Source organism: Sorex araneus, chromosome 9 (genome assembly GCF_027595985.1).
Source record: "Sorex araneus isolate mSorAra2 chromosome 9, mSorAra2.pri, whole genome shotgun sequence".
Lineage (NCBI taxonomy): Eukaryota > Metazoa > Chordata > Mammalia > Eulipotyphla > Soricidae > Sorex > Sorex araneus.
The window spans coordinates 3,361,300-3,388,903 of record NC_073310.1 but is presented as its reverse complement, the minus strand read 5'-3'; the positions used below and the strand labels follow the sequence as shown (position 1 = coordinate 3,388,903).

At 44.2% G+C, this 27,604-nt stretch overlaps 1 protein-coding gene across 1 annotated transcript; it reads left to right on the top strand.

The window, feature by feature from the left end:
* Nucleotides 1-4,223: 4,223 nt before the first annotated feature.
* RNF34 (ring finger protein 34) lies at nt 4,224-26,346 on the top strand. Its single transcript, XM_012933353.2, has 6 exons — nt 4,224-4,351; nt 18,586-18,804; nt 19,985-20,392; nt 22,605-22,700; nt 22,988-23,189; nt 25,465-26,346. Exons 1-6 carry the CDS (start codon nt 4,346-4,348, stop codon nt 25,653-25,655), a joined length of 1,122 nt encoding a protein of 373 aa, XP_012788807.2. The 5' UTR covers nt 4,224-4,345; the 3' UTR covers nt 25,656-26,346.
* Nucleotides 26,347-27,604: the final 1,258 nt, after the last annotated feature.

Sequence of the window (27,604 nt, the reverse complement as noted above, 5' to 3'; positions counted from 1 at the left end):
TTGTGGAACCATCTATTCCCCAATTGCAATGATGGTCCACTAAAGAATAGTAAGTATTGTTGAAACTAGTTTTGTTTTACTGTAGCCAGTCACAACATGGGGATTTTGATAATATGTGGCTTAAACATCCCAAACAAGAGATGCTTTTGCATCAGAGAAATAGTATAATGGATCGAGTACTTGCCCTGGTTGATTCCTGCATCCCATATAATACCCCAAGCACTACCAGGAGTGATCCTTGAGTGTAGAGTCAGGAGTAACCCCTGAGCATCACCGGGTGTGGCCCAAAAGCAAAGAGATAAATTTTCATTCTATTGGTCAGTTGGTTTTATGAGATATCTACGGCGTTAACATTTGTAAACATGAGAATACAAAAATCCCTTTGGTCTTGTCATGAAATCAGAGTCATAAAATTTAAGCAATGGCCACAAGGAAGAGAATGACCTTAATGGGGTAAAGTTGCTGTCTTTGTGAAGGTGACTACAGAGAAAATCAACACAGCAAACAAGCAAACAAGACCTAGTTCTCAGATTCTTTCATGTGGATCATATCTAGGCAACAGGAGTCATGTACTAATCTGATGATGCAATTTAACTCAGATGAGGGGTGGGTGGGAGTGGGTGGAGAGTTGCAAGTGCTGGAAATGAGACAAGAGTGGCAGAATGTAGAAAACTGCTAAAACTGGGTGATGAGTACATGGAATCAATTTACTTCATATATGTTCAAAATTTTCCAAAATAAGAAATAATTTAGTATGAGAAGTTGCTAAACAACTTTGCAAAATGTTCATCTGGTTTTCTGTGACTTATCTTTGTTTCTGGGGTAGATTAAAAATAACTTTCCACCCTCTTTTAAGTACAGTTGATTTTGAAATGCATTATTCAGTCATTAAAATTTTTTTGGATAATGAAACTTTTGCTTCTTAAATTTCAGAGATATTTTGAAATTTTTTGGCTTAGCATACTCTGAAATAAATAATTTTTGAGAGATTAAAAACAGAAATTCACGGAACAGCCCCATTATAAGTAATTGAGCTGCAACAAATCATTTTGTGTTTTGATTACTAAAATATGAAGATTTAGAAAGATATGATTATGTGATTATGTTAGCAAATATGTTTTCCTGAGCACTGGTATAATTACAAGACAATTGAAATATATTATTCTTGTATAAAGTTTAAAACAAAAAAATCAAATGATCTAAATATTTATTTGAAAAATAAAATTTTGGGCTAAAAACCTCTCAAGGTTCAAAAGGTTCCAACTTCAAGAATTTAGAGTGTGAATACATGTGCACCCTATTTCTTTCTTTTTTTTTTAATAGTCATTTTCAGTGTTCCAGAAGAAATAATTCACACAAAGATTTACAAAATGCTTGCTTTGGAGAGGGCAAGGGGCACACCTGGCGGTGCTCAAGTGTTACACCTGGCTCATTACCCAGGAATCACTCCTGGAAGTGCTCAGGGAACCATATGGAATGCCAGAGATCAAATCCAAGCTGGCTGTGTGCAGGGTAAGTACCTTCCCCACTGTAAGATCCCTATCCCTCCAGTTCCAAGGTGCTTGCTTTATATACAACACTGAACAAGACAAATCTTCAATGACTTAGTTTTAAAATGGTCTCTAAATTTTAAATCTTTCTGTACCCTTGTTTAAATTGTCCTTTTTTAAAAATTTTTTCCCATCCCCTACCCCTTAAAATTTTTTTCTTTGGTTTTTTGGGTCACACCAGGAGATACTCAGGGGTTACTCCTGGCTCTGCACTTAGGAACCACTCCTGGTGATGCTCAGGGGGCCATATGGGATGCCAGGAATCAAACCCAGTTGGCCACGTGCATTGCAAACACCCTACCTGCTGTACTATCTCTCTAGCCCCTAAATTGCCCTTCTTTGGCACTCTTCATCTGCACTTTATCTGTGTTGTTTCTCAATTTCTTTTTTTATAAAACTTATTTATGTAGTTGTTACCATCACCACAATCAATATTAATTTTCATTCTCCTCAAAAGAAATCCTATGCCATTAGCACTTTATATCCTTCTTACCCTTATGCCGTAGACAACTGTCGGACTTTGTGTCTCCCTGAATTTGCCTGCTGTTAACATTTGCTAGAAATTAAATCCAGTGGCCTTACTTGGTGAGAGGAGGTTGGCTTCTAATATAGGGGACTATGCCCTAGCAAGGATCAAGTCCAGGTTAGAGAAAAGCAAGGCAAGCACCTTAGCCTTTGTACTTTTTCTTGGACCCATAGTTAATCTTTTGTAATTAAGTTATTTCCTTTAGCATTGTTTTCAAGGCTCACCCCATCATAGCCTGTGTTGGGTTATTTCATTCTTATTTTGTCTGAATAATGTTCTACTGGATGTATATACTTCATCTTATTCAATCACCAAATAATGGGCTTTGGATTGATATCACTTTTGCTATTATCATCATCCTGCCATGATCATTCCTGTATGTTTTTGTGTTTTTGGTGAACATATGTTTTTATTTCTGCTGGATTTACAACCCAGGAGTGGAATCGCTAGGTCATATGGAAGCTTAATATTTTAACATTTGGTGAATCTGTTCTACAAAGCAGTTATGCTATTTTCACTTCCCACCAACAAAGTGTTATTCCCAATTTCTTCACGTCTTCAATAACTCTTACCTTTTTTAAGTCATCTGAGTGGTTGGGGCCGGATCAATAGTACAGCAGTAGAGTGCTTGCCTTGCATGAGACCGACTTGCGTTGGATCCATGGTTTCCGGTATGATCCTCCCAGCACCACCAAGAGTGATTCCCGAGTGTAGAATCAGGAGTAACTCCTGAGTACGGCTGAGAGTGGCACCCAAACAAAACAAAACAAAGTCCTCTGAGTGGATGTGAAGTTGCATCTCACAGCGCTTTTGATTTCCATTCCCTTGATGGCGTGTGATGTGGAGCATTTTCGTGTGTTTTTCACTAACTCTTGAGGTCGATCTACTATTTCCTTCAGAATAAGGGAGAAATACGACTTTGAATCCCCAGTAAGTCTTTTTGAGTTTCTTTGTGCCTCAGAAAATTCAGTATTTTTTTTTTTCAGGAAAGGGCAGATACTGCTTCGACATGGGGCGTTTTACCAAGGAAGATATTCCAAGATTACATAGGATAAGAAATCAAATTACATGATTTGAGCAGCGCTTGAAGCAAGAAAAACAAGGAAAAGGGAGGGGGGGTGCTAGATAGATAGATAGTACAGCCGGTAGGGCGCTTGACTTGCACGCAGCCCACCAGGGTTCTATTCTTGGTACCCCATATGGTCTCCCGAGCCCACCAGGAGTGATTCCCGAGTACATTCGGGTGTAGCACCACAAAAACAACAACAACAACAAAAAAAAAAAACCAAAAAATAATGACAAGTGTAAACTAAATAACTGGTAGTATTTCAGCCAACGCAAATGGTGTGGCTTCGTGTTTTTACCTAATATAGGCTATATAAACAAAAACGATGTTCAAAGAAAGCAACAATCGTAGGTCCTCCTGAGAACTAAATGGACATCTTCGTTTCTTATTTAAATACTGTTTGGGTGAGACGTGAGAAAAAGCCTAGGCAAAGCAGCCGATCTGCCAGCCAGGCAGGCAGAAGAAATCGATGCTTTCATTCGCCACCTCAGTTTCTCCGTCCACCCGCTCCCCCGAGCTCGCTCGTGGTCGGTTGTTCGGCACGTCGCTCTCAAGGAGCAGCTCATCTGAGTCCTTGGCTCGTCAAGTGTTTTCTATAAAAACTATTTCGTAAAGTCGGCCCGTGGCGGGCGCAGCTGTCACGACTCAGAGGACCCTCCAATCAGGAGGGCGACAGCGAGGTTCGAACGTCTGTGGAGACCTGAGGCCCAGCTCTGACAGGTACAACAAAAGCCTTCCACCCGACCGGCTTCTCCGAGTTTACCACGCCCCCTCCCTGCCCTCACTGCCCCGGGAATCTGACAGGCGGGCTAAAGCCAAATCCCTTCCGCACTGGTCGCTATGGGGACGCCGACTCCTAGCCCAGCCGCCCCACAGAGAGAGCGCCCGGCCGAGCGCCCGCCGCCACGCCCAAGCCGGCCCGAGGGCGCCGGGCGGAATGGAGTCTTCCGCACCCGGCGCAGCCCCGGCTCCGCCCCGCTGCCGCCACCCCATTGGCTCTGGTGACCGGCCCCCCGAGCGTCGGCTCCGGATTGGCCGCCTCGGCCGCCGCTCGCGGTGGGCGTGACCACGCCCCTTACGTCGGGACGCTGGCTGCCTCCGGGAGGAGCCGTGCTCGCCGCCTAGAAGGAGGGCGGTGGTGTGAGGAGCTGGTATGGTGCAGAGTTGTCGGGCAGCGGCGACCCGGACGCGGCGGTCGCGGCCATGAAGGTGAGGGGACGGTGGAGTCGGGCGGCCCTTCTTCCCCTCTCTCCTACCGCCCGCGGCGCCCATGAGATGCCTTCCTTTCTCTTCACGGGTTGTCCCGCCGGCAAGTCAGGTCGGCCGAAGGGGGTCCTGACCGGCGCGGGGAGCCTCGCGGGGGGCCCTCAGCGGCCCGGGACGGAGCTTGGGGGCTCCACGACCCCCTGACCTCGGGTGGCGCCGCCCGTCATCCCGCCGAGGGTGGTGGTGGGGGGAGAGGTCGGGCGCCCCCCGCGCTCCCGCCGGGGTGGGCCCCTCTCGGCGCCGGGCCGGGGGGGGGGCGGGTGGGCCTCCTGGGGTCGGGGCCGCGGGCAGCCCCCCGCCGCCCGCCCCCGCCCGCCGAGCCCCGGCCCGCGCCGTGCCCTCCCGCGCCCCGAGTTCTTGAGCTCACCCAGCCGCGGGGCACATCACGGGACTCGCGGGCAGGGCTGCGCAGAACGGCAGCGACCCGAGCGGTGCGGGACGCCGGGAGGCCGGGCGCGGGCGACCGGGCGGGCGGGAGGGCGGGCGCGGCGGCGCGGCGGGGACGGCGACCCCCGATCTCTGTACCCCCGTGGCCGTGCCCCGGCGCGCTGGCGAAGGAGACGCGCCTCGGTCGTCGCTAGGTACGCAGGAAGGAATTTGACAGCTTGACTGCTCCGAGGTGGGTGTGAGCGCGTGGGAGCATCCCCGAGTGAGAAGTTTCGGGCAAAGGGGGAAGGGGGCTGCCTCTGGCCTACTTCGGGGAGCCGCTTCTCCAAACCGGATCGCTGGAAGTTCTCAGGGTTCCCCGGAGCGCCCGTCGGGGCAGCGATTCATCAGTCTGCCCACGATATAGCAAGTGGGGTCGAGGCAGAGGGTTTTCCCCACGTCGGTGGCTGCAGTCATCGCCGTAAAGAGCGCGGTGGGAAAGACGGTAAGAGCCGCGGGCTGGACACAATCAAAGGGACCGAGATAGAGTATAGTGGGTAGGGCGCTCGCGGGGCGCGCGGCGGACCCGGGTTCGATCCCCAGCATCACATACGGTCCGCCCCTTTCCCCTGGCAGTGCCAGTAGTGATTCCTGAGTGCAGAGCGTGAAGTAACCCGCTGAGCACCGCCGGGTGTGGTCCCAGCCCCCCCCCCAACAAACAAACAAAATCAAGCCTCCAGGGGCAAGACAGATACAGAACCGAGGTCACCAAGGAGGTGTGAAGGGGGGAAATAGACCTTATGAACAAGGGCTTGTCCTGTGACTAGAAATCATGAAAGCTCACAAATCCTCGATGTGTGACCTAAGAGGGAGACAGCCACAGGCGAAGAGGTTGGAAATACAGCCCCATCCTTGACGTTTACAGTGACACAAGGTAGAATGTGATGTGAGGTGGGGGCCGGGGGGGGGGGGGAAGAAGGCAAAATCCCCAAGAACCAAGCCATTTCTGGTAACTTTTAATTTGGCGTTGAAATAGGTTATTGTAAGGGCTTTTATAAAACATTCTAGTTTAATATATTAAATATCCAAAAGTAACTTTCCTGAAAATCGTTACTCTGTTCAATGCAGAAATCTTCTTACTGCTTTGAAGAATGTATTTGTTGTACATCAAGGAACTAAATGTAGGAGAGAATTTGGGACAGTTCCATTGTCTAATGTCTTTTTGTTTTGGGGCCACACCAGGAATCACTCCTGGCAGTGCTCACTGGACCATATGGGATATGGCCCATATGGGACCATATGGAATCAAACCCGGGTTGGCCATGTGCAAAGCAGGTGCCTTATCCACTGTACCATCTCTCTGGCCCCCCTTAATTTCTTTTAATCATATTTTAAGTGTTTTAATTTTTGGTTTTTGTTTTTGGTCTACACCAAGCTGTGCTCAGGGATCACTCCTGGCAGGGCTCAGGGGACCATATGGTTCCTGGTAAATGAACCCTTGTTATCCACATGCAAGGCAAGTGCCCTCCCTGCCACCATACTATCCTTCTGGCCCCAAAAAGTTTTTTAAATTTAAATGGAAGGTGCTGTCTTTGTAGTTAAAATTTTAGGAAAAAAGTTTGATGGTAGTTGAAAAGGTCTATTTTTATGACGCAAAATGCTGACCTAAATAGATATGATACTGAGCAAGATGACATCAGGGTTTTGATTTTTTTCTTTATGAAAAGAAATTACAAAATAGGGCTTGGACTATTTAACTTTGTTTGATATTGAAATTGATTTTCAATATGCTTATCTGTAGATTATATGCACGGTCCATGATTGCTAATGTTATGGAATTATATATATATATATATTTTTTATGGGGGTGGCCACACCCAGATGTCCCCCCAGCAGTGTTCAAAGGATCATATGGAGTCTGGGAATCAAACCTGGCTCACACGGGCTGAACTCTCTCTGACCCCTCTAAGTAGATTCTTGAGTGGAATTAAAATTACTCTCTAGACTAAACAAGTAGATAAGTAAATCTTCACTCCAGGAGCAGCTGATTTTAGAATACGTATAAAACATGTATTTTCTTTCTCTCTTTTTTTGAACACGTATTTTCTTTATCCTTTCCCTTTAGGAACTGACTTGAAATGTTTTATCTCGCAAAGATTCAAGTAACTGTCCTTAGAGTAATATCTTTGAGATAAAAAACAAAATTCAAATTGGTGTCCTGTTAGATTTAATGATTCTTGTTTTCCAATATTTATATTGATTTCTCCCTTAATTATACTAATGTGCATTCTTCCAAGCTCAGAACAAGATGTTAGGAGATAGTTATCTACTGGATACAATTTTCTTTTTTTTTCTCCTAGTGGTGCAAAGGATCAAGTATACCACTTAAAAAACAAACAGGGTTGGGGGCTGCAGCGATAGTACAGCAGGTAGGGTATTTGTCTTGCACGTGGCCGACCCGGGTTCAATCCCTGGCACCACCAGGAATAATTCCTGAGTGCAGAGCCAGGAGTAACCCTGAACATTAAAAAAAAAAAAAAAAACCTAAATAGGAAACTATCATTTATGGTCTTCAGCATGCATTATTGTAAAAACCAATCTATTTGGTCAGAGGTCTTGCCTACAAATGTTATATATTTTTAAGATGAGAATCTGTTTTTTGCCACATTTTTCATGTCCAAAACATATGAGATCGTAACTAGGATTTTCTCCTTTGTGTAGAATTTTCTCCTTTGTTGTGTATGGTCTGATATTTGGTCATTAAGCAAGTAGAGTTCCCTGCATAATATATTTCGACTCACAAAGCAGTTTCAATAAGAACTTCTGCAGGCTAAGAACCATATTTCTCAGATGGCTTTAAGGTGAAGATTTTTTTGGCCATACCCAGTGATGCTCAGGCATAACTCTTGGCTTTGCACTGAGGAAACACTCCTGGCAGTGCTCAGGGGACAATATGGGATGCCAGGAATTGAACCCGGGTTGGCCGCATGCAATGCAAGCATCCTTCCCACAGTACTATCTCTGTCCAGAAGGTGAAGATTTTTGATTGTATCAACTTGTTTCTTCTACTTTGCTTTAAGTTCTATAGAAAAATTTAATTTTAATTTTAAAATGGAAGATCTTTTTAATATTAGTGTTGCTAAGATTTGAAACATCTTTTCTTTTCTGGTTTCTGAGCCACACCTGAAGATACTCAGAGGTTACACTTAGAAATCAGTCCTGGCACTGCTCAGGACTATAGGGGGTACCAGGGATCGAACTCAGGTTGGTGTACAAGTGAAGCACCTTACCTGGCTATACTATCCCTCTGGCTCCTGAAATATCTTTTCATGTTTAGCACACGGACATTGAATATACTATGTTGAAAGTTTAGGGTTTAAAACAAAGCTCCGGTGGTGAAACTCTGAGTTCTGGTGTGGCTCAAACACTGTCTCCTCCACTCAGTCAGCAGTCCCTTACTGCTGTGTGACAAAGCAATGATACTAATTAAGTTAGGTTTGTGGATAACACACCTTCATTTACACTCCTATAGAAAGTTTAATTCGTTCTCTAGGAAGAAGCAAATACAAGGAATATTTTCAGCTCTTTGGGTTGTAGCAAAGGAACTTAAACATGCTTGGTATAACACTTACTGAGACTCAGATCTACCTTCTCTGTCTTTCTGTCTTCACTCAACAAAATGGAAAGAACTGCTGTTTGACCAGCTATGCTGGAAGCTTCGTGGCATATTATCAAGATTAGTGGGCTGCCCAGCTTAAGTTATGTTCTGCAACTGGTGCTACCAGTAAAAAACCAAAATTATATATATATGTATATATGTATATATAGTTTTACATACATATAGTTAGCCGTGTGCAAGGCAAGCACCCAACCAACCCACTGTATTATTATTCTGGCCCTAAATCTTATACATTTTAAACCCATTCCATATAGGGAGTGAAATATAGTACCATTGGCCTGCTAAAATCTGGTGCATCTCATCTTTTGGGGAAAAAACAGTATAAGAATTGGCATTAAGGGGCTGGAGTGATAGCACAGCCGGCAGGGCGTTTGCCTTGCATTCGACCCACCCGGGTTTGATTCCCAGCATCCCATATGGTCCCCTGAGCACTGCCGGGAGTAATTCCTGAGTGCAGAGCCAGAAGTGACCCCTGTGCATCGCCAGGTGTGACCCAAAAAGCAAAACAAAACAAAACAAAAACCCAAAACAACAAACAAACAAAAAAGAATTGGTATTAGGGGCTGGAGTGATAGCACAGCCGGCAGGGCGTTTGCCTTGCATGCAGCCGACCCAGGTTTGATTCCCAGCATCCCATATGGTCCCCTGAGTACTGCCAGAAGTGTTTCCCGAGTGCATCGCCAGGTGTGACCCAAAAAACAAAAAATAAATAAATAAAAGAAGAAGAATTGGCATTTGATACCAGTGTAACACGAGACTTCAGTGTCTAGAGAAATCCAGACAGGAGTCTTGATGCCTAGGCTGAATCTTTAGGGCTAGGACCCAGGTTTAATATTTATCAAGGCCCACTTGGTAAGTTGTTCTTTTTTTGGTGGGGAGGCACATCCAGAGATTCTTGTTTGGGTTTTTTTTTTTTTTGCTTTTTGGGTCACACCCAGCAATGCTCAGGGTTTACTCCTGGCTTTGCACTCAGGAATTACTCCTGGCGGTGCTCAGGGGACCATATGGGATGCCGGGGATCGAACCCGGGTCGGCCGTGTGTAAGGCAAACGCCCTACCCGCTGTGCTATCACTCCGGCCCCACATCCAGAGATTCTTAAGGATCACTCCTGGCCGGACTTGGGGAACCACATGGATGCCATGGATCGAACGCAGGTTGGCCATGTGCAAGGCAAGCTCCCTATCTGTTGCACTCTCTCCAGCCCTTAAAAAATCCCCCTGGTGAATCCAACCACTGCTCTTTTATTGCAGGAGTCGGGGGAGGCACACTTACTATGCTCAGGGCTTACACCTGGCTCTGGCTGAGGGCTCTCTCTTGGTCGTGTTTGGGGGACCAGAAGGCATGTTGGGCATCAAAACCTGTTCAGCCGTCTATGAAAGGCAAGCAAGCATATTACCGGACATACTCTCTCTAGCCTCCACTATCTTTTTAAAAATTAAGCTTTGTTTTAGGCACTGTGATTGCAATAGTTTAATGGTAGGGTTTCATTCATAGAACGTTCCAACACCTCACCCTCCACCGTTGTCTCAGCAGCCTCCTGCGTGTGCCCTCCCCAACCCCCAGCTCAGTTTTGTAGACCAGTTCTCAGGCAACCACTAAGAGCAGTTTTATATCCCTTAAGCAAGAGGCAGTGACACCAGCCATTCCAACTGTTGTGGTACAGGATGAAAAACACCTGCACCAAGGATTCTGGGGAGGTTCACTCACGTAACTGATCACCTTCATATCTACACTGCAGTGCCAGAAACAGTACCTCAAGGGGAAACAAATTAAAGTTTTTGTTTTATTTTTGTATTTTGGGCCACACAAGGTAGTGCTCAGGGCTGACTTCTGGCTCAGTGCTCAGGAGACCGCTGTGCTGATGATCCAACCAGGGTCGGGTTAGCAACAAGGAAGGGCATTAACCCCTGTTCTATCTCTCTGTTCTAGAAATTACATTTTAAAGATATGCTGGTTGAGGAAAGAAAGATAACTCCAAATAAAACTCATGGCTGGGCTTCCACTGTTTCAAACTTCTGAACAAGAATGCTACTTTTGGAGAATACTGCCACTGTCATCCCATTGCTCATCTGTTTGCTTGAGCGGGCATCAGTAATGTCTCCATTGTGAGAGTTGTTACTGTTTTTGGCATATTGGATACACCACGGGTAGCTTGCCAGGCTCTGCCGTGTGGGCGGGATACTCTCGGTAGCTTGCTGGGCTCTCCGAGAGGGACGGAGGAATCGAACCCAGGTCGGCCGTGTGCAAGGCAAACGCACTACCCACTATGCTGTCCTCCAGCCCTTTGGAGAATAAGAATAAACAAATTTTTGATTTGCTAGGTCAGAATTTTTACTTTTCAGTATGGTTCTGAGTACTGTATTAGAGATATTATTCTCTTTGTGGAAAGTATTTATTTGTCCCAATATTAGAGTGAAAGCTAATCATTATTTTGCCTTTACTGTTACCACTTTCCCTCTGCTATAATCTTTGGCTTGTAGCAAATATTAGTTCACAGCAACATGTTTTTATTTTTTTTTTGGGGGGGGTGGTCACACCTGGCAATACTTGAATTACTCCTGGCTCTGCACTCAAGAATCACTCCTGGAGGTGCTGGGGGTACCATATGGGATGCTGAGGATTGAACCTGGATCAGTTACATGCAAAGCAAGCACCCTACCTGCTGTACTATCTCTCTGGCCCCAGTAATATGTTTTTAGCTGGGGAAACACTGAGGGTTTACTTGACCTTTGTTTGTTTTTTGGATCACTTCTGGCAGCGTTGTAGGAGTGGAGAGGAACCAGATGGGATGCTGGGGATCAAACCCAGGTTGACTGCATGCCAGCCAAGCACTCCAATGCTGTACTATCTCTTTGGCTTCTTAAAAAAATTTTTTTATAATGAGAAAAACAAGTGGTTTATTATTTTCCTCTTTTGGGGACGGAAGAGGAAACTCCCTCCCCTTTACAGAAGTATGAGGCATGAGATGATACTGTTACTGTTATCTTTAAATACTGGAGTTTAACAGGGATTTTACTTGTTTACTGAAAGAAATTTTTTACATCACTGCTGTTAATATTTTTAGTCAAGAATTTTAATGATCAGGGCTGGAGCGATAGCACAGCGGGTAGGGCGTTTGCCTTGCACGCAGCCGACCCAGGTTCGATTCCCAGCGTCCCATATGGTCCCCTGAGCACCGCCAGGAGTGGTTCCTGAGTGCAGAGCCAGGAGTAACCCCTGTGCATCGCCGGGTGTGGCCCAAAAAAAAAGCAAAAAAAAAAAATAGAATTTTAATGATCATATTAACATGGTATGAAATTTGTCTTAATTTTCAAGTAAGCCTCATCTGTTAGAACAAAGCATATGACAAACGTATTCAACCCTCACCAGCAGTGACCCCTTCCTCCAAAGTGAGCCCAAGATAGTCCAGAAAGTAAGGTGCTTGCCATGAACATGGCTTACCCAGGTTTCATCCCCGGCACCTCATATGGTACCCCAAGCACCACCAGGAGAGATCCCTGAGCACAGTTAGGCATACCCTGAGAACCACACCCAAACCTCTACACCAGAAAAAGGAGGAGTTTCATTAGGAGCCCAGTGGCTTAGTGTGTCTGCACATTTATGGGCACTGCAGCAACTCGCAGTGAGCACCACATTGTGCAAGCACAACTGAGGCAGCATAAGCCTTGGTTAGCACCAGGCTGCAATCCTCAGCCTGATGTCTGACACCTGGCAGGCACAACGGCCAGGTATGTGTGCAGTCCCTGTCATGGTTAACAGCCTCAAATGGAAGGAATTTAACTAGTTACATGAAATAATAAAATCATCAGGGTTTGGGGGGCTGAAGTGATAGCACAGTGAGTAGGGCGTTTGCCTTGCACGCGGCCGACCCGGGTTCGATCCCCAGCATCCCATATGGTCCCCCAAGCACTGCCAGGAGTAATTCCTGAGTGCAAAGCCAGGAGTAACCTCTGAGCATCGCTGGGTGTGACCCAAAAAGCGGGGGGGGGGGGGAAAGAAAAGAAAAGGGGAGACCGGAGCAATAGTCCAGCAGGTGGTGTGTTTGCCTTGCATGTGGCTCATCAATGTTCGATTCCCAGCGTCCCATATGGTCCTCCGAGCACCACCAGAAGTAATTCCTGGGTGCAGAACCAAAATTAACCCCTGAGTATCACAGGTATAATCAAAAAAAGCGCCCCCCCCAAAAAAGAATTAATTAAAAAAGAAAATAGAAAAGGGAAAATTGCTAGAAATATTTTACTTTTTGGGTAGGAATTTTTACCTTTATTATTCTTTTTCAACAAGACACAATTTGAACTTTGTAGGTAGTATGCTAAAGTTAAATACTACTACTTTGCCTTTATTTTTTATTTATTTATTTATTTGCTTTTTGGGTCACACCCGGAGATGCACAGGAGTTACTCCTGGCTTTGCACTCAGGAATTACTCCTGGCAGTGCTCAGGGGACCATATGGGATGCTGGGATTCGAACCCGGGTTGGCCGCATGCAAGGCAAACGCCCTACCCACTATGCTATTGCTCCAGCCCCTACTTTGCCTTTAAAGAGATAAATCAGTTATAATTATTTACTTAAGGTGGAAGTAGATGCTGTGAAGAAATAAGTTCTGTCCACAAGGAACTTTCACAGGAGCTGGGGAGACATCATCTTCCCAAGATCAGAAAGGGGATGAAAGCAAACACAACTATTTAATTTTTTTATTGAACAGGTCACTAGGAAGCTAAAATCACTGTCACTGTCATCCTGTTGTTCACTGATCTACTCAAGCCGGCACCAGTAATGTCTCCATTCGTTCCAGCCCTGAGATTTTAGCAGCCTCTCCTTACTCATCTTTCCTAACGATTGGAGGCTCTTTCAGGGTCAGGGGAATGAGACCTGTTATTGTTACTGTTTTTGTCATATCAATTACGCCACCAGGAGCTTGCCAGGCTCTGCCATGCAGGCAAGATACTCTCAGTAGCTCACTGGGATCTCCAAGAGGCATATATATATTTCCCTCTATGATTTTATGGAAAATGGGTAGGGTGTGTCTTATTAAATTAAATACAACAAAAAAAGTGAGCAGGGGAGGGTGGTAAAACAATGAGGGTTTTTGGATAGAAACTCAAAATACAGAAGAAGATGGTATATAGCAGGTAAGATGCTTAATCTTGTACGTAGCTGACCCGGGTTCAATCCCCAGCATCCCATATGGTTCCCCAAGAAATGCCAGGAGTAATTCCTCAGTGCAGAGACAGGCGTAACCCCTGAGCACTGCTGGATGTGGTACAAAAATAAAAAATAATAATAAAAAAGGAAACTCAAAAAACAGCAGTTCTCTCAAAAATGTCAGTTCTTTGAACTCCTGGAATGAATAGAAGCTTATTGCAGTGGAACTTTATGTAGTTGAGGTACAGTTCTCCCCGAAGGTGTTGTATGCAAGGTAAACTTTCCCTTTCCTTTTCCCTCCCTTTGTTGCTGTCCTCTTCAGGTCGCCTGCTCCCACTCTGGGTTATGCTATGCTGGAGACTGAATAATGGCAGAGCTGCCTGGGTCACACTCCACTCAGGGAGTGGTGGGGACTAAGCTCGAAACCTCACACCTGCTAGAGATGAGCCCATCGTTTGGTCTCTGAATTTTGGGGCCACATCTGGCTGTGCTCAGGGCTAACTCCGAGCAGTGCTTGGAGGACCATGTGGTGCTAGGGATTAACTGTGGGTCAGCTGCATGCAAACCAAGCAGCGCCTTAACCACTCGGTTTCTTCGGCTTGCTCCCCATTTTTTTGTTATTTTGTTTTGGGGCCACACCTGGAGGTACTTAGGGCTTACTTCTGGCTTTGCAATCAGGGATTACTCTTGCAGGCTCAGGGAACCGGGGACATGTATAAGGCAAGTGCCCTACCTGATTATTTATTCAGCCCTCAACCCCCAAATCTTAAGATAAAACATTTTCTGTTTTCTTAATAAAACAGACTGTTGAAAGAATTTCAGATTACGCCATTGCCAAAAGAACAATCTTCAAATGAACCTCTGATAAGTAGATTTTCAGGGTTTTTTTGTTTAAACCATGACTATAGATGAAGAGGTTTCCAAACTTGTTTGGCCTCCTGACCACTTCTCAAAAACTACACCTTTCCCGGTCTCCCGTCTTTTAGCAAATAAAAAGATTAGCACTCCAGGCTACTGCCTCCTCCCGATAACTCCAGCACCCCCTAGGAGTTGGAACTACACTGTCACTTTGGGAAAATGCACTAGTGTCTGAAGTACTTATCACAAGAAATATTACAATTTAACCCGACTATTTTTGTGTTTTGTTTTGTTTTTGCATTTTGGGTCACACCCAGCGATGCACAGGGGTTATTCCTGGCTCTGCACTCAGGAATTACCCCTGGCAGTGCTCAAGGGACCATATGGGATGCTGGAAATCGAACCTGGATTGGCCACGTACAAGGCGAATGCCCTACCAGCTGTGCTATCGCTTCAGCCCCTGGGCTTTATTTTGGAAGGGCTGGTTACTCCTGGTGCAGTGCTTGGTGGAGGGTGCTAGGGATCCAACCCAGGGCTGCCACCTATATGCTTGCCTTTTGAGCCATCTTCCCAATCCTTAACCTGACTTTTATTTTACTTTCATTTTCTTTGGGGGCCACACCTGACAGTGTTCAGGGCTTACTGTTGGCTGTGCTAAGTTAAGGGAACTAGGGGACCTATATATAGTACTGGGGATCAATCCTGGGTCAGCTGTGTGCAGAAGCACCTGAACCACTGTATTTTCTCTCTGGCCCCATCCAACCTGACTTTTTTTTTTTTTAATTTATTTATTTTTAATTAGAGAATCACCGTGAGGGTACAGTTACAGATTTATACACTTTTGTGCTTATACTTCCCTCATACAAAGTTTGGAACCCATCCCTTCACCAGTGCCCATTCTCCACCACCCGTAAACCCAGTGTCCCTCCCACCCTCCCCAATCCCATCTCCCCCCCACCCCACCCTGCCACTGTGGCAAGGCATTCCCTTCTGTTTTCTCTCTCTAATTAGCTGTTGTGGTTTGCAATAAAGGTGTTGAGTGGCCGCTGTGCTCAGTCTCTAGCCCTCATTCAGCCCGCAACTCCCTTCCCCCACATGGCCTTCGACTACAATGTAGTTGGTGATCGCTTCTCTGAGTTGACCTTTCCCCGGAACGTGAGGCCAGCCTCGAAGCCATGGAGTCAACCTCCTGGTACTTATTTCTACAGTTCTTGGGTGTTAGTCTCCCACTCTGTTATTCTATATACCATAGATGAGTGCAATCTTTCTATGTCTGTCTCTCTCTTTCTGACTCATTTCACTCAGCATGAAACTTTTCATGCCCATCCACTTAACTACAAAATTCTTGACCTCCTTTTTTCTAACAGCTGCATAGTATTCCATTGTATAGATGTACCAAAGTTTCCTCAACCAGTCATCCGTTCTGGGGCATTCGGGTTTTTTCCAGATTCTGGCTATTGTAAACAGTGCTGCGATGAACATACATGTGCAGATGTTGTTTCGATTGTACTTTTTTGCCTCTCTGGGATATATTCCCAGCAGTGGTATTGCTGGGTCAAATGGGAATTCAATATCTAATTTTTTGAGAGTCGTCCAAATTGTTTTCCAGAAGGGCTGAACCAGTTGGCATTCCCACCAGCAGTGAAGAAGGGTCCCTTTCTCCCCACATCCTCTCCAACAGCGGTTGCTTTTGTTCTTTTGGATGTGTGCTAGTCTCTGTGGTGTGAGGTGGTATCTCATGGTTGTTTTGATCTGCATCTCTCTGATGATTAGTGATGTAGAGCACTTTTTCATGTACCTTTTGGCCATTCGTATTTCTTCCTTGGTAAAGTTTCTGTTCATTTCTTTGCCCCATTTTTTGATGGGGTTGGATGTTTTCTTCTTGTAGAGCTCAACCAGTGCTTTATATACCATTGATATCAACCCCTTATCTGATGGGTATTGTGTAAATATCCTTTCCCATTCTGTGGATAGTCTTTGTATTCTGGTCACTGTATCTCTTGTGGTGCAGAAGCTTTTTAGTTTAATGTAGTCCCATTTGTTGATCTCTGTTTTTACTAGATTGCTTAGTTCCGTGTCACGTTTGAAGATACCTTTATCTTCAATATCGTGGAGGGTTTCGCCGACCTTGTCTTCAATGTACCTTATGGTTTGTGGTCTAATGTTGAGGTCTTTAATCCATTTTGATCTGACTTTTGTGCATGGTGTCAGGTCAAGGTCTAAACCCATTTTTTTGCATGTGGTTGTCCAGTTGTGCCAGCACCATTTGTTAAAGAGGCTTTCCTTGCTCCACTTCACATCTCTTGCTCCCTTATCAAAGATTAGATGGTCATACATTTGGGGTTGTGTGTAGGGATATTCCACCCTGTTCCATTGGTCTACGGCTCTGCCTTTGTTCCAGTACCATGCTGTTTTAATTGTTACTGCTTTGTAGTAAAGTTTGAGGTTCCATCCAACCTGACTTTTAAAGACAACACTATTTTCCTAAAAATTGCAATGTGTGTTGGGGCTAGGGAGATAGTATAGGGGGTAGGGTGCTTGCCTTGCAAATAGTTAAACCAGGTTCGATCCCTGGCATCCAATATGGTTTTGCAAGCACCACCAAGAGTGATTTCTGATTACAGAGCCAGGAGTAACTCCTGAGCATTGCCAGGTGTGACCAGAAACAAAACAAAACAAAAATCAAGAGTATTTAAGCAGGAACTGATACTTAAACTGATCTGAACCTTGTTTTGCTGTTTCTTACTCTTATACCTTTCCCTTTTCCCGTGTTTATTTTTTGCTTTCTGGGTCACACCCAGCGAGGCACTGGGGTTACTCCAGCTCTGCACTCAGGAATCACTCCTGGCGGTATTCAGGGGACCATACGGGATGCCGGGGATCGAACCCGGGTCAGCCTCGTGCAAGGCACCCACTGTACTATCGCTCCAGCCCCCTTTTCCTGTGTTTAATATAGCTTATTACTCTTGGTGGAAACAAGAATAGCATAATCCTTTATAGTATCCCACATGGCTATTTAAAATAGTTTTAATGCATCCTATAGCCTAGTTCTCCCTCTCAGAGAACCTGGCAAGCTACCGAGAGTTTCCTGCCCACATGGGAGAGCCTGGCAAACTCCCCGTGGCGTATTCATATGCCAAAACCAGTAACAATGATGGGCCTCATTCCCCTAACCCTGAAAGAGCCTGTAGCGCGGCACCATTGGGAAGGACGAGTAAAGAGAGGCTGCTAAAATCTCAGGGCCAGGATGAATGGAGACGTTACTAAGACCACTTGAGAAAATCAACAATCAACGGGATGATGATGATGATAGTGATTTCTTAAAGAACTGGATATACAGTAATTTTAAGAATACTGGAAACACGTAGTTGTCCTGTATCACTGGATGTTAGCCCCAGGCTCAAGGACTGCTTGGAAGACTTTGTGTACTATCTCCCCTGCCCCCAAAATGTGTAATGAAATTAAGTAATTTTAAACTATTTCCTTTCTGCCTAATGCTAGTTGGAAAATCTGCATCGATGTATAGAATCCTGCTGTCTAGTCCCAGTGTCGGGCTGCCAGTCAGTATGATGTTTTCGTTTCAGATAAACAGGGCACAGTGTTTTTTGGGGTAAGCATATTCTAAACACTGCACAGGATGTGTTTCTAGCTGGTATTTTTTTCCTAGGAACATACATACTGAGTTTGTGTTATACTTTTATTTAATAAAATTGGGAACAAATGTCTTGTTAGCAATTTATGATGAGGGGCTGGAGACAGATTACAGTGGGTAGGGTGTTTGCCCTGCAGGCAGACAACTCAGGCTTGATCCCTGGTACCCCGTATGGAATCCCAGTATCACCAAGAGTAATTTTTGAGTGCAGAACCAAGAGTTACCTCTGAGTGTCACCAGGTGTGCCCCAAAAGAAAATAAAACCCAATTTACCATGAATATTCCCAGTGCCAAATACTCTTTGGAAATACCAGAAAACGGTGTTTTTCTAAGACACTTGAGTGTGACACTTGAGGGAATAATATCACTTATTTAAAGTAAACTTATCTTTCCAGAATGGCATTCCCCGAACATTCCAGAGAGCCCGGTTTCCACTTTGACTTTAACTGTGGTCCTTACTTGTGTTCCTCTTCAGGCGGGCGCTACATCCATGTGGGCTTCATGCTGTGGGCTGCTGAATGAAGTCATGGGAACCGGAGCTGTTAGGGGCCAGCAGTCAGGATTTGCAGGAGGCACTGGGCCCTTCAGATTTACACCAAACTCTGATTTTTCTGCATATCCACCAGCACCTACGGAAGGGCCTAATATAGTTTGCAAAGCCTGTGGACTTTCATTTTCAGTCTTTAGAAAGAAGGTAAGTTGAATGAAATATTACAAGGATGATGGGTAGAGATTGGAATGCATGCTTCACATGTGTGTGGCCTTGGGTTCTAACAAAGCATTGAGCTGTTAGCCAGGTTTCATCATGATTGGCTCCCGGACCCCCTAAGCACTGCTTGGGAAGCAACTCCCTCGCACCCTAGATAAATAAAACCTTTCCTGACTAGACATTACGAGGCATCATTGAGTGACTGAACATTTTGTACTTTGATTCTTCCTGATCATGCTTCTGGTACAAAGCAAGAGATTTAGTCTATAATTTTGTTAAGAGATGTTTTATTCTAACTCTGTGTCAACTTCAAAACCGTATGCCCATCCATATTCTTAACAGAGAACTGCTGTTTGTGAATCAGCATAAAACCCTTGTGTTAAAGGGTTCTTTAAGACAAAGTCGTTCTGCAAATTATCACCTAGATTCTTCATAGGCCTTAATCATAAATTTGCTTTTAAAATAGTTAAAGGAACAAGCATTAGCTTGTGATAACAGTGCAACAAGCAGAAATGATCATACCTTTTAAGTGTTTCTTCTTATAAATTTAGATAGTGGCATGGCTTCCAGGCTCTGTAGAGCTGCACTTCTCAGCTGGGGGACCCCAAGATTTTCCAAGGGGTGAAAATTGTATCAATGAATGAGCATGGCACATGACCTGGGGGCCTATTGGTAGACAGGGTGAGGGGCACAAGAAAGAAAAAAGATTGGAAAGGGCCTCGGAGGGAAGGTGGTCAAGTACAGATCACTGCTGGTGGGCTGCAGAGCCGACCTCGGGAAAGATACCTTCTCTTGCTGCTACACTGTCCCCTTTAAATGGGTGATTGCACAGGAAAGGAGCAAGAAGAGAGTGTATTTTCTGCTCCTTGTGGTTCCAGTCAGCTTAGTTCTGCTAATTACATGTTTGTACCAGGGGGTGGAAAGGTTTTAATTCACTAACATAAGAGTATTTTACTTAAAGGACTGCGAACTTGTGAATCTAAACTGCCTTGGCAGTGACTATTTTGATCCGATGGTTTTTAGAACATAAAACACCTGTGACAAGACTTGGTGTCATGGAGGACCTTGCAAGAACCATAATAGAATTTCATAATAGAAGGCAAAAAGAAAATTGATGGTTTCACTATGGCTTCTATCTAGCAATGCTTCTTTTCCGTTTCTTCAGCATGTATGTTGTGATTGCAAGAAGGATTTTTGCTCCGTTTGTTCAGTCTTACAAGAAAACCTCCGTAGATGTTCGACTTGTCACTTACTACAGGAGACGTCCTTTCAGCGCCCTCAGTTAATGCGACTGAAAGTCAAGGATCTGCGGCAGTATCTCATTCTCAGAAACATCCCAATCGATACCTGTCGAGAGAAAGAAGACTTGGTCGACCTGGTACTGTGCCATCACGGGCTGGGGGCTGAGGACGACATGGACACAAGCAGTCTCAATTCCTCTAGGTCGCAGACTTCTAGCTTTTTCACACATTCATTCTTTTCAAACTATACAGCACCCTCGGCTACCTTGTCTTCATTTCAGGGAGAGCTTATGGGTGGAGACCGGACCTTTGGATCTGGAACGTTGGCACAGGTATGACGACTTAATTCTTCAAGACGTGAATGGTTAATCTGGGCAAATACAGTGCAGCCTTCAAGGGTTTGATGCCTCCTTGCACTAGATCTCACTGTCGAGTTGCAGGTTCTCCTGATTTGTCAGTGCTTATGTGCTGGGTGGCTGTAATTTGTCATTTGTCTGAAGGATCCCAGTACACTTGTGTTTTTTTGTTTTAGTTTTGGGCCATACCCAGCAGTACTCAGGGCTTAGTTGTGGCACGCTCAGGAGGCCTAGAATCCATTTCTGCAGACTGCAAGGCAAAAGCTCTACCTGCTGTACTATCACTCCAGTCCCACACCTCAGCTTCTTAACCCTATATAAGTTATGTATAAATGTTCATAGACTGGCCAGAACCAGTCCAGTAGGTAGGGCATGTGGCTGACGGTCAATCTCTGGCATCCCATATGATCCCCCAAGTTGGCCAGGGCTGACCCCTGAGTGCAGAGCCAGTAGTAAGCCTTGGGCACGACTGGGTGTGGCACAAAAATAAAATGAATGTTTACAGGCTGTTTAAGTATCAGTAACCATGGAAACAATCCAAATTAACCTAATGCTCAGAATTATGCTCAGAGTTACAGAAAAATTATTCTGATTTAAATAATGGGAAACAGCCATCTGAAATTACTGGAGGAATGTGGTTGTTCATTAGTTTTGAAGAAATACCAGTGCAGAATATCATTTCACTGAAATGCACAAAATGTGTAGAGGCTTAATATTAATTATATATATGAATGATCCTAACATACTGAAAGAAACATTTTGAGCAGTTCTCTAACATTTAGCTTTCTACCATAAAGGAGTTATTGAAAAATAGAGGGAACGGAGGGCTGTGCTTGCCTTGCATGTGGCTGATCTGACTTGGGTTTGATCCTTGGTATCCCATATGGTCCCCCACGCCTGCCAGGAGTGATTCCTGAGTGCAGAGCCCTGAGAGTAAGCCCTCAGTACCACCTACCGGTTGAACAAAAACAAAACAAAAGTTTGTTCTAATTTTCTTCCACGCAGTCATTATAAAGTCTTAAGTTGGGCTGGAGAGATAGGACATGAGTTAAGGCATTTGCTTTGCAAACTGTTGACCCTGATTCAATCCCTGGTTCAGCATATGATCTCCTGGGCCACTGTGCCAGAAACAGCTGGGTGACACACAAAGACAAAATGAAAAGTCAAACTTTGGGGGAATGGGAGTATAGCTCAAAGTGCTAGAGCATACACGATCTGCATGTAGGAGCCTAAGCTCAGTCCTTAGCTCTACCCATTTTCCTGCCCAGACCAGTAGGTATGACCCAAAACCAGAAGCAAAGTTCAAACTTTAAGCTTCAGTATTTTCCCCAAGAGTTCTAATTATGATGCACACACAAAAGAAACCAGCTGTGCTTTAAAGATACATCTGACTTTTGTTCCACTTTGGAGATACATGACACCACTTAGGAAAGGTAGGACTTTTGATGCAATGGTCAAAATATAGTTATCAAGTGAAAGACACAAGCAAGATAGTCCAAATTTAAGGATTTCTGGTCGTTACCTCTGAATGTGTGGAGAAATTTCTGTTGTTTTTTGGTGGTGGGTGAGGGAGGTCACATCTGGCTGTATTCATGTCACTCCTGTGAGGCCTATATGATACATGGTGATGAAAACCTATGTCAGCTGCATGCATGCAAGTGCCCAGCCCAACATCCTCTCTAGCTCTGTCGAGGGATTTCTAAAAGCAATCAGTGAAGTCAAGAAAGCAAATTCTGTAGAATTTGAATCTCTCAGCGTCATGTAGATCTGAATTCTTTGAAATGTCCTTAACGCTTTGGCAAACCTTACTAAGAGCTTTAGTTTCTGTAGCTTAGAGGCTCCACGTCACAGGAGTCATTTAGAATTTTTTAAATGTCACAGTATCATTTGTATGTCCTTGAGCATTCGCTTATGACACTTTCCTTAAGTTAATACTCTTGTAAATATTTTACAAGTTTACATAAACACAGAAATTTGACTTTTGAGATAAACTTATGAAAAGTAAACTGTAAGTGTAAAGGTAAATGAAATTAAAATGTCTTAACTCATTGGGAGGGACAGTAGCAGGGTCCATAAACATGGAGTCTGCCAGGGGTTACTTGTCCTCCCTTAGGGACAGTTCATGCTCTAATTATGGGTTGATGTATCTTAAAAGTAATTCCTGACCTTAGTAGATCCATATGTGTAGGTACAAAGTGAAATAGCTTCAGCAAACACAGAAGATGATGTTGATGATGATGACGACGACGACGATGACGATGATGATGAAAACTTGGAGGAGAGGGTAAGATTATAAAATTTGGATTCTCTGACATGTGAAGCATGTGTAGCATGTCTTGCCCATGTAGCCAATTTAGTCAAGTGTATCTATGCTGCCTATGTAGAATTTAGATTACTATACGATGTTTTTCTGGTTCAAATGCAAGGCAGAATAAATGCTTCCTAAGGATGAGAACTGGAGGGAAACACCCATGAGTAGTGATGACTAGAGGGTGAGGAGAGCATGCTTTGCTTTGCTCTAGAGGCCTAGATTTGCAGGATCATTAGGTAATGCAAGATCTCTGTTTTCAGACACCTGGCCTCTCTAAAAAGCGAATGAGGGCTTCGCTGTCTGACCTGTCAAGCCTTGAGGATGTGGAAGGGATGAGTGTGCGCCAGCTGAAGGAAATCCTGGCTCGGAACTTTGTCAATTATTCTGGCTGCTGCGAAAAATGGGAACTGGTAGAGAAAGTAAACCGGTTATACAAAGAGAATGAAGAAAATCAGAAGTCATGTATGTTTATCTCTCTTCCACCACCTTCCCCCAATAGTATCATTCCTTAAGCTTTAAAATTCTAGACTCTTTAACAGAATTATTTAAAACTTTGTTATTTGGAAACCTGTCCTCTTTTAAAGTCTGAATTAGTTATATGAATCTGATTGTAGATTTGAAGTACCAAGTTATCATGATGTGATGTTGGTTCTGAGACCACCACTGCCAAAGTCAGATGATCATTTGTTCACTATTGCTTTTCTTGCCATAATTTCTTAGATTACCCCTCCCCAAGGAAATTCCTTGTCTCTACAAAAATGTGATTTCTCATTAAATCATCTGCAGGCATATACCTAGGATTTAAAAAACTTCAACTGAGGTAAGAATAGGGGGTAAAATTCCCTTGAACCAAGATGTTAAGTAGTTTATGACATCAAGTAGTAATAGGTTTCTTTGTAAGTCTTCAAAAGCTGAGATTAGGACGCTCCATATTTTTCACTGATGAAAGAATGAAGTAGAAAAGCACTGATTGACAAGGGGGGAAAAACAAATCCAGTTGCATTAAGATGGTATTTTTTTGGGGGGGGTTTGTTTTGGAACCACACTAGCATGCTTAGGGTAAACTAAGGGGTGCCAGTGATCGAACCCAGGTTGGCCTAGTGCAAGACAAAAGCCCTACCCACTATACTATCACTTGGCCCCAAATGTTTTATTCTTATCTAGACTTAAGATTCCCATTGTTAACTTGAGGTGATTTTGTGTATGAAACTAGTTATGATGGAATTTATTTGATCTAATAGATTTATACTCAAAAGAGATTCATATAAGCGTAAGTATTTTTTTGTTGGGCCATACCTAGCTGTGCTCAGGGGATCAAATGGTGCTAGGGATCAAACCCAGGTCAGCTACATGCAAGGCAAGTGCCCTAACCTTTGTATTATCTCTTTGGTCCATCACAGAGGTTATTTTGGCACACCTGTTTCTGAGAGGTAGCCACAGTAGTGGATACAGGAATCTTAATATGCAGAGGCTTCAGAGGTACCAAGCCATTACTGGCATTTTCATAATAAGGTGGGAACTGAGTTTACTTCAGTCATTGTAAATGCCAACTGTGTTCATGATCGTTTCCACTGAGTTTTTTGTTGAGGCCACAAGACGCGCGATTATTAAGAGTGATTTTTCTCAACTCAATGCATAAAGATCACCTTGTTTTATAGTCTCTAGATGTGTGTAAGCATATTTTAAATACAACTGAAATTTTCCTAGTTTGATTGGTTTCAGCCACTTGACCAAGACTCACCCCAAAAACCTTACCAAATATCGCCCTGACAAACTCAGACCCTCTCTAAGAAATGAAAGAACTCATTCAAGTAGGACAGGAGACAAAGGCTCAGACTTTTACTCTACAGAGCCATCCATGAACTAAGACTGCAGGTCATAGGAATCTATCTTTTATATCAGGGTTTTTTTTTGTTGTTGTTGTTTTTTAGTTTTTGGGTCACACCCGGCGATGCACAGGGGTCACTCCTGGCTCTTCACTCAGGAATCACCCCTGGCGGTGCTCAGGGGACCATATGGGATGCTGGGATTCGAACCCGGGTCGGCCGCGTGCAAGGCAAACGCCCTACCCGCTGTGCTATCGCTCCAGCCCCAATATATCAGGTTTTCTGAAATGCACAAACTACTAGCTTTTTTAAGCTTAAACTTTTTCTCCCTTAACCGTGCCCACAGAGGTGAAACCCACTGGTTCCTATCTAGAAAGGAAAACCTCAGTATGGAGAATTCTCTGGCCAAACCTCAGGTTGAGTTCAACTTGACTCCAAATAAGCAATCTTCTTTAGAGGCTGAATTTTCTCAGAACCTAAGTCAGAGTCACAGAGTGGGATTCTTTCATGTAGACTGACCCCAGCAGTGCCAGGATGGCTAGGGACAGAAGACCCAAGGCTTGGGTGTGCTTTCTTCAGTGGGCTCCTTGGAGCATTCAGTAAGGCCACACACACAGCAGGTGTGGGACAAACGAAGATTTATGCATTTTGTTTAAACAGTTATCACAAAGCTTTATGTGTATTTTCATAAAGTGGAATAACATAGTGGCAGTTCATAAGCTGCTCTTAAGCTCTAAGCACCTCTCATCCTTCACAAAACTAGTGCTATTTCTAGTGTTAGATCCGCAGTGCAAGAAAGGTGGGCGTTTTTTCCCCACACTGGGATCACCAGGTGAGCTGTGTCACTTGGCCGATGAACGCACAGCCTGTCTGGTGGCCTCGCACACAGCCCCTTCTCTGTTGCTTTTCAGATGGCGAACGACTACAGCTGCAGGATGAGGAGGATGACAGCCTGTGCCGCATCTGCATGGACGCTGTCATTGACTGTGTCCTGCTGGAATGTGGCCACATGGTCACCTGCACCAAGTGTGGCAAGCGCATGAGTGAGTGTCCTATCTGCCGGCAGTATGTGGTGCGTGCTGTGCACGTGTTCAAGTCCTGAGGTGCGCTGGCCCCGAGCTCAAGCCCAGACATTTCAGTGCACAGAAGGAACTGGAAAATTATTGTTCAAAAACTGATTATTTTTAAAAATTATTTTCACTACTAACTGGAGACTGAAAGATTCATCTTAAGTTGTGGCAACACTGGTCCACACCATAAAGCAGACAGATAGGCCTTTTCCCGGGTTCTTCCGGCTCCGTCCCATGTCCACAATTGCTACTTGCTGAATTCCTCCTTGCTGAAGTCCAACTGCTTAGGGCACTAGGTAGTGCTCTGAGAAGGACATTTATTCCGTTCCCTTTGGATGAGATCACTGTCCACAAGTGGCCACTGAGGTTCAGGCCTCAGTAGTGGCTCCTCTAAAAATTCACTTTATTAGTCATGTATATTTTAAATGCTACTTTGATGAATGTAAGTTTCCACATTGTTGCTATTTCCGCTTTTAAATTTAAATGGGAACAACTGACATTCTGTAGTTAACTGCCAGAGCCTTAGACTAAGTATGTTAGTTTCTGTTCAGTTACAGCTTTTTATAGCAAGGGCTGCATCTAGCTTCTTTCATTAGAAGTGTGTGTTGAATTATTAATGCGTAATAATCAGTTTACACTGTTTTGTATAGTGAAAGTGTATTTTCAGTGCTACCCGCTAGCTAATTTGAACCTTAGGAATAAAATTAGATTTTAAATACTGTTGTTTATGTTGTCCTAGTCCCTATTTTACCTGGGTACGGGATGAATGGATGTCTGTGCTCCCTTCTTCACAACGATGCTGCTGCAGTTTGCCTATGCTGCTGCCTACCAGTACGGTTACCAGTAATCTACTTACTGTGGCTGAGTGCTATGTTAAGATACTTCAGCTTTCTGTAGTGACTTGCGAGAGATTAAAGAACTAAACTAAAATTCTTTGTTTGAAAGTTGAGATGTAGAGCTGGAGAAAGAGTACAGTGGGTAGGGCACTTGCCTTGCATATGCCTGACCCAGCATCCATATGGTCATCCAAGCACCACCAGGAATAATTACTGAGCATTGCTGGGTGTGGCCCAGAAGCAAAACAAAATACTGGGATATAATTCAACTAGTGGACACGCCTTGCATGTGTATGGTCTTAGGTTCAATCCCTGAACTGCAAAATAAAATCTCAATTTAAAGAGATACGCCAAAACTTGAGACCAATTGTGGTAATGAGTGTATACAAAGAGGTCATGGAAATAGCCATGACTTTTGTGAAGGCAGATAGTCTGCCCTATACTTAGGGCAAAAACTTTGACTGTTGAAGAAAATCAACCTATCCTTTAGGGGTTAAAGACCATAAATAAGAACTCAGGCTATACTCAGATACTTTTTATAATGGTACAAATGGATGGTTACCTTCTCCTCTTGGATTTTTCAAACTTGGTTTTGGCCATACATAAAGGCAAGTGCCTTACCTTCTGTGTGATTTCTCTTGGGTTTACAACACACTGTATTCACAGCACTTGGTTTTGGAGGAAGTGTACAGGATTGTGAGGAGTGTTCACCTGGAAACTACCATTGCCCTAAAAGCAGTTCCCAAGGAAGAACTGACTTAGAGGTTTATAAAACTCAAGAAAACAGAAATGAGCTCTTGGGGACAGGCTCCCTGCTGAATGATCAGCCTTACGGAGTAAACCACCTTTCATAGACACTTAGTTTAACCCTGGTCTTCCCTCTGTTAAGTGTATCTCCCCAAGTTTAATTTGGGTACAATAGCTTTGGATGTTTCCAGTCAGTCAAAAAAGATCTCTAGATTTAAATTAACAGAAAGCATGATTCTATAAGGAATCTAAAACCATTTTTACTCTGCCCTGTCCGCCAAAAAAATTAAGCCCAAATTCACTGCCGTTGTATCTCCCACCTGTGAAGTACCTCACAGCTGAAGGCCTTTAGGTACAAGGGCACAAAACTACCAATCCCAGTGGGTGGCTTCAATAGT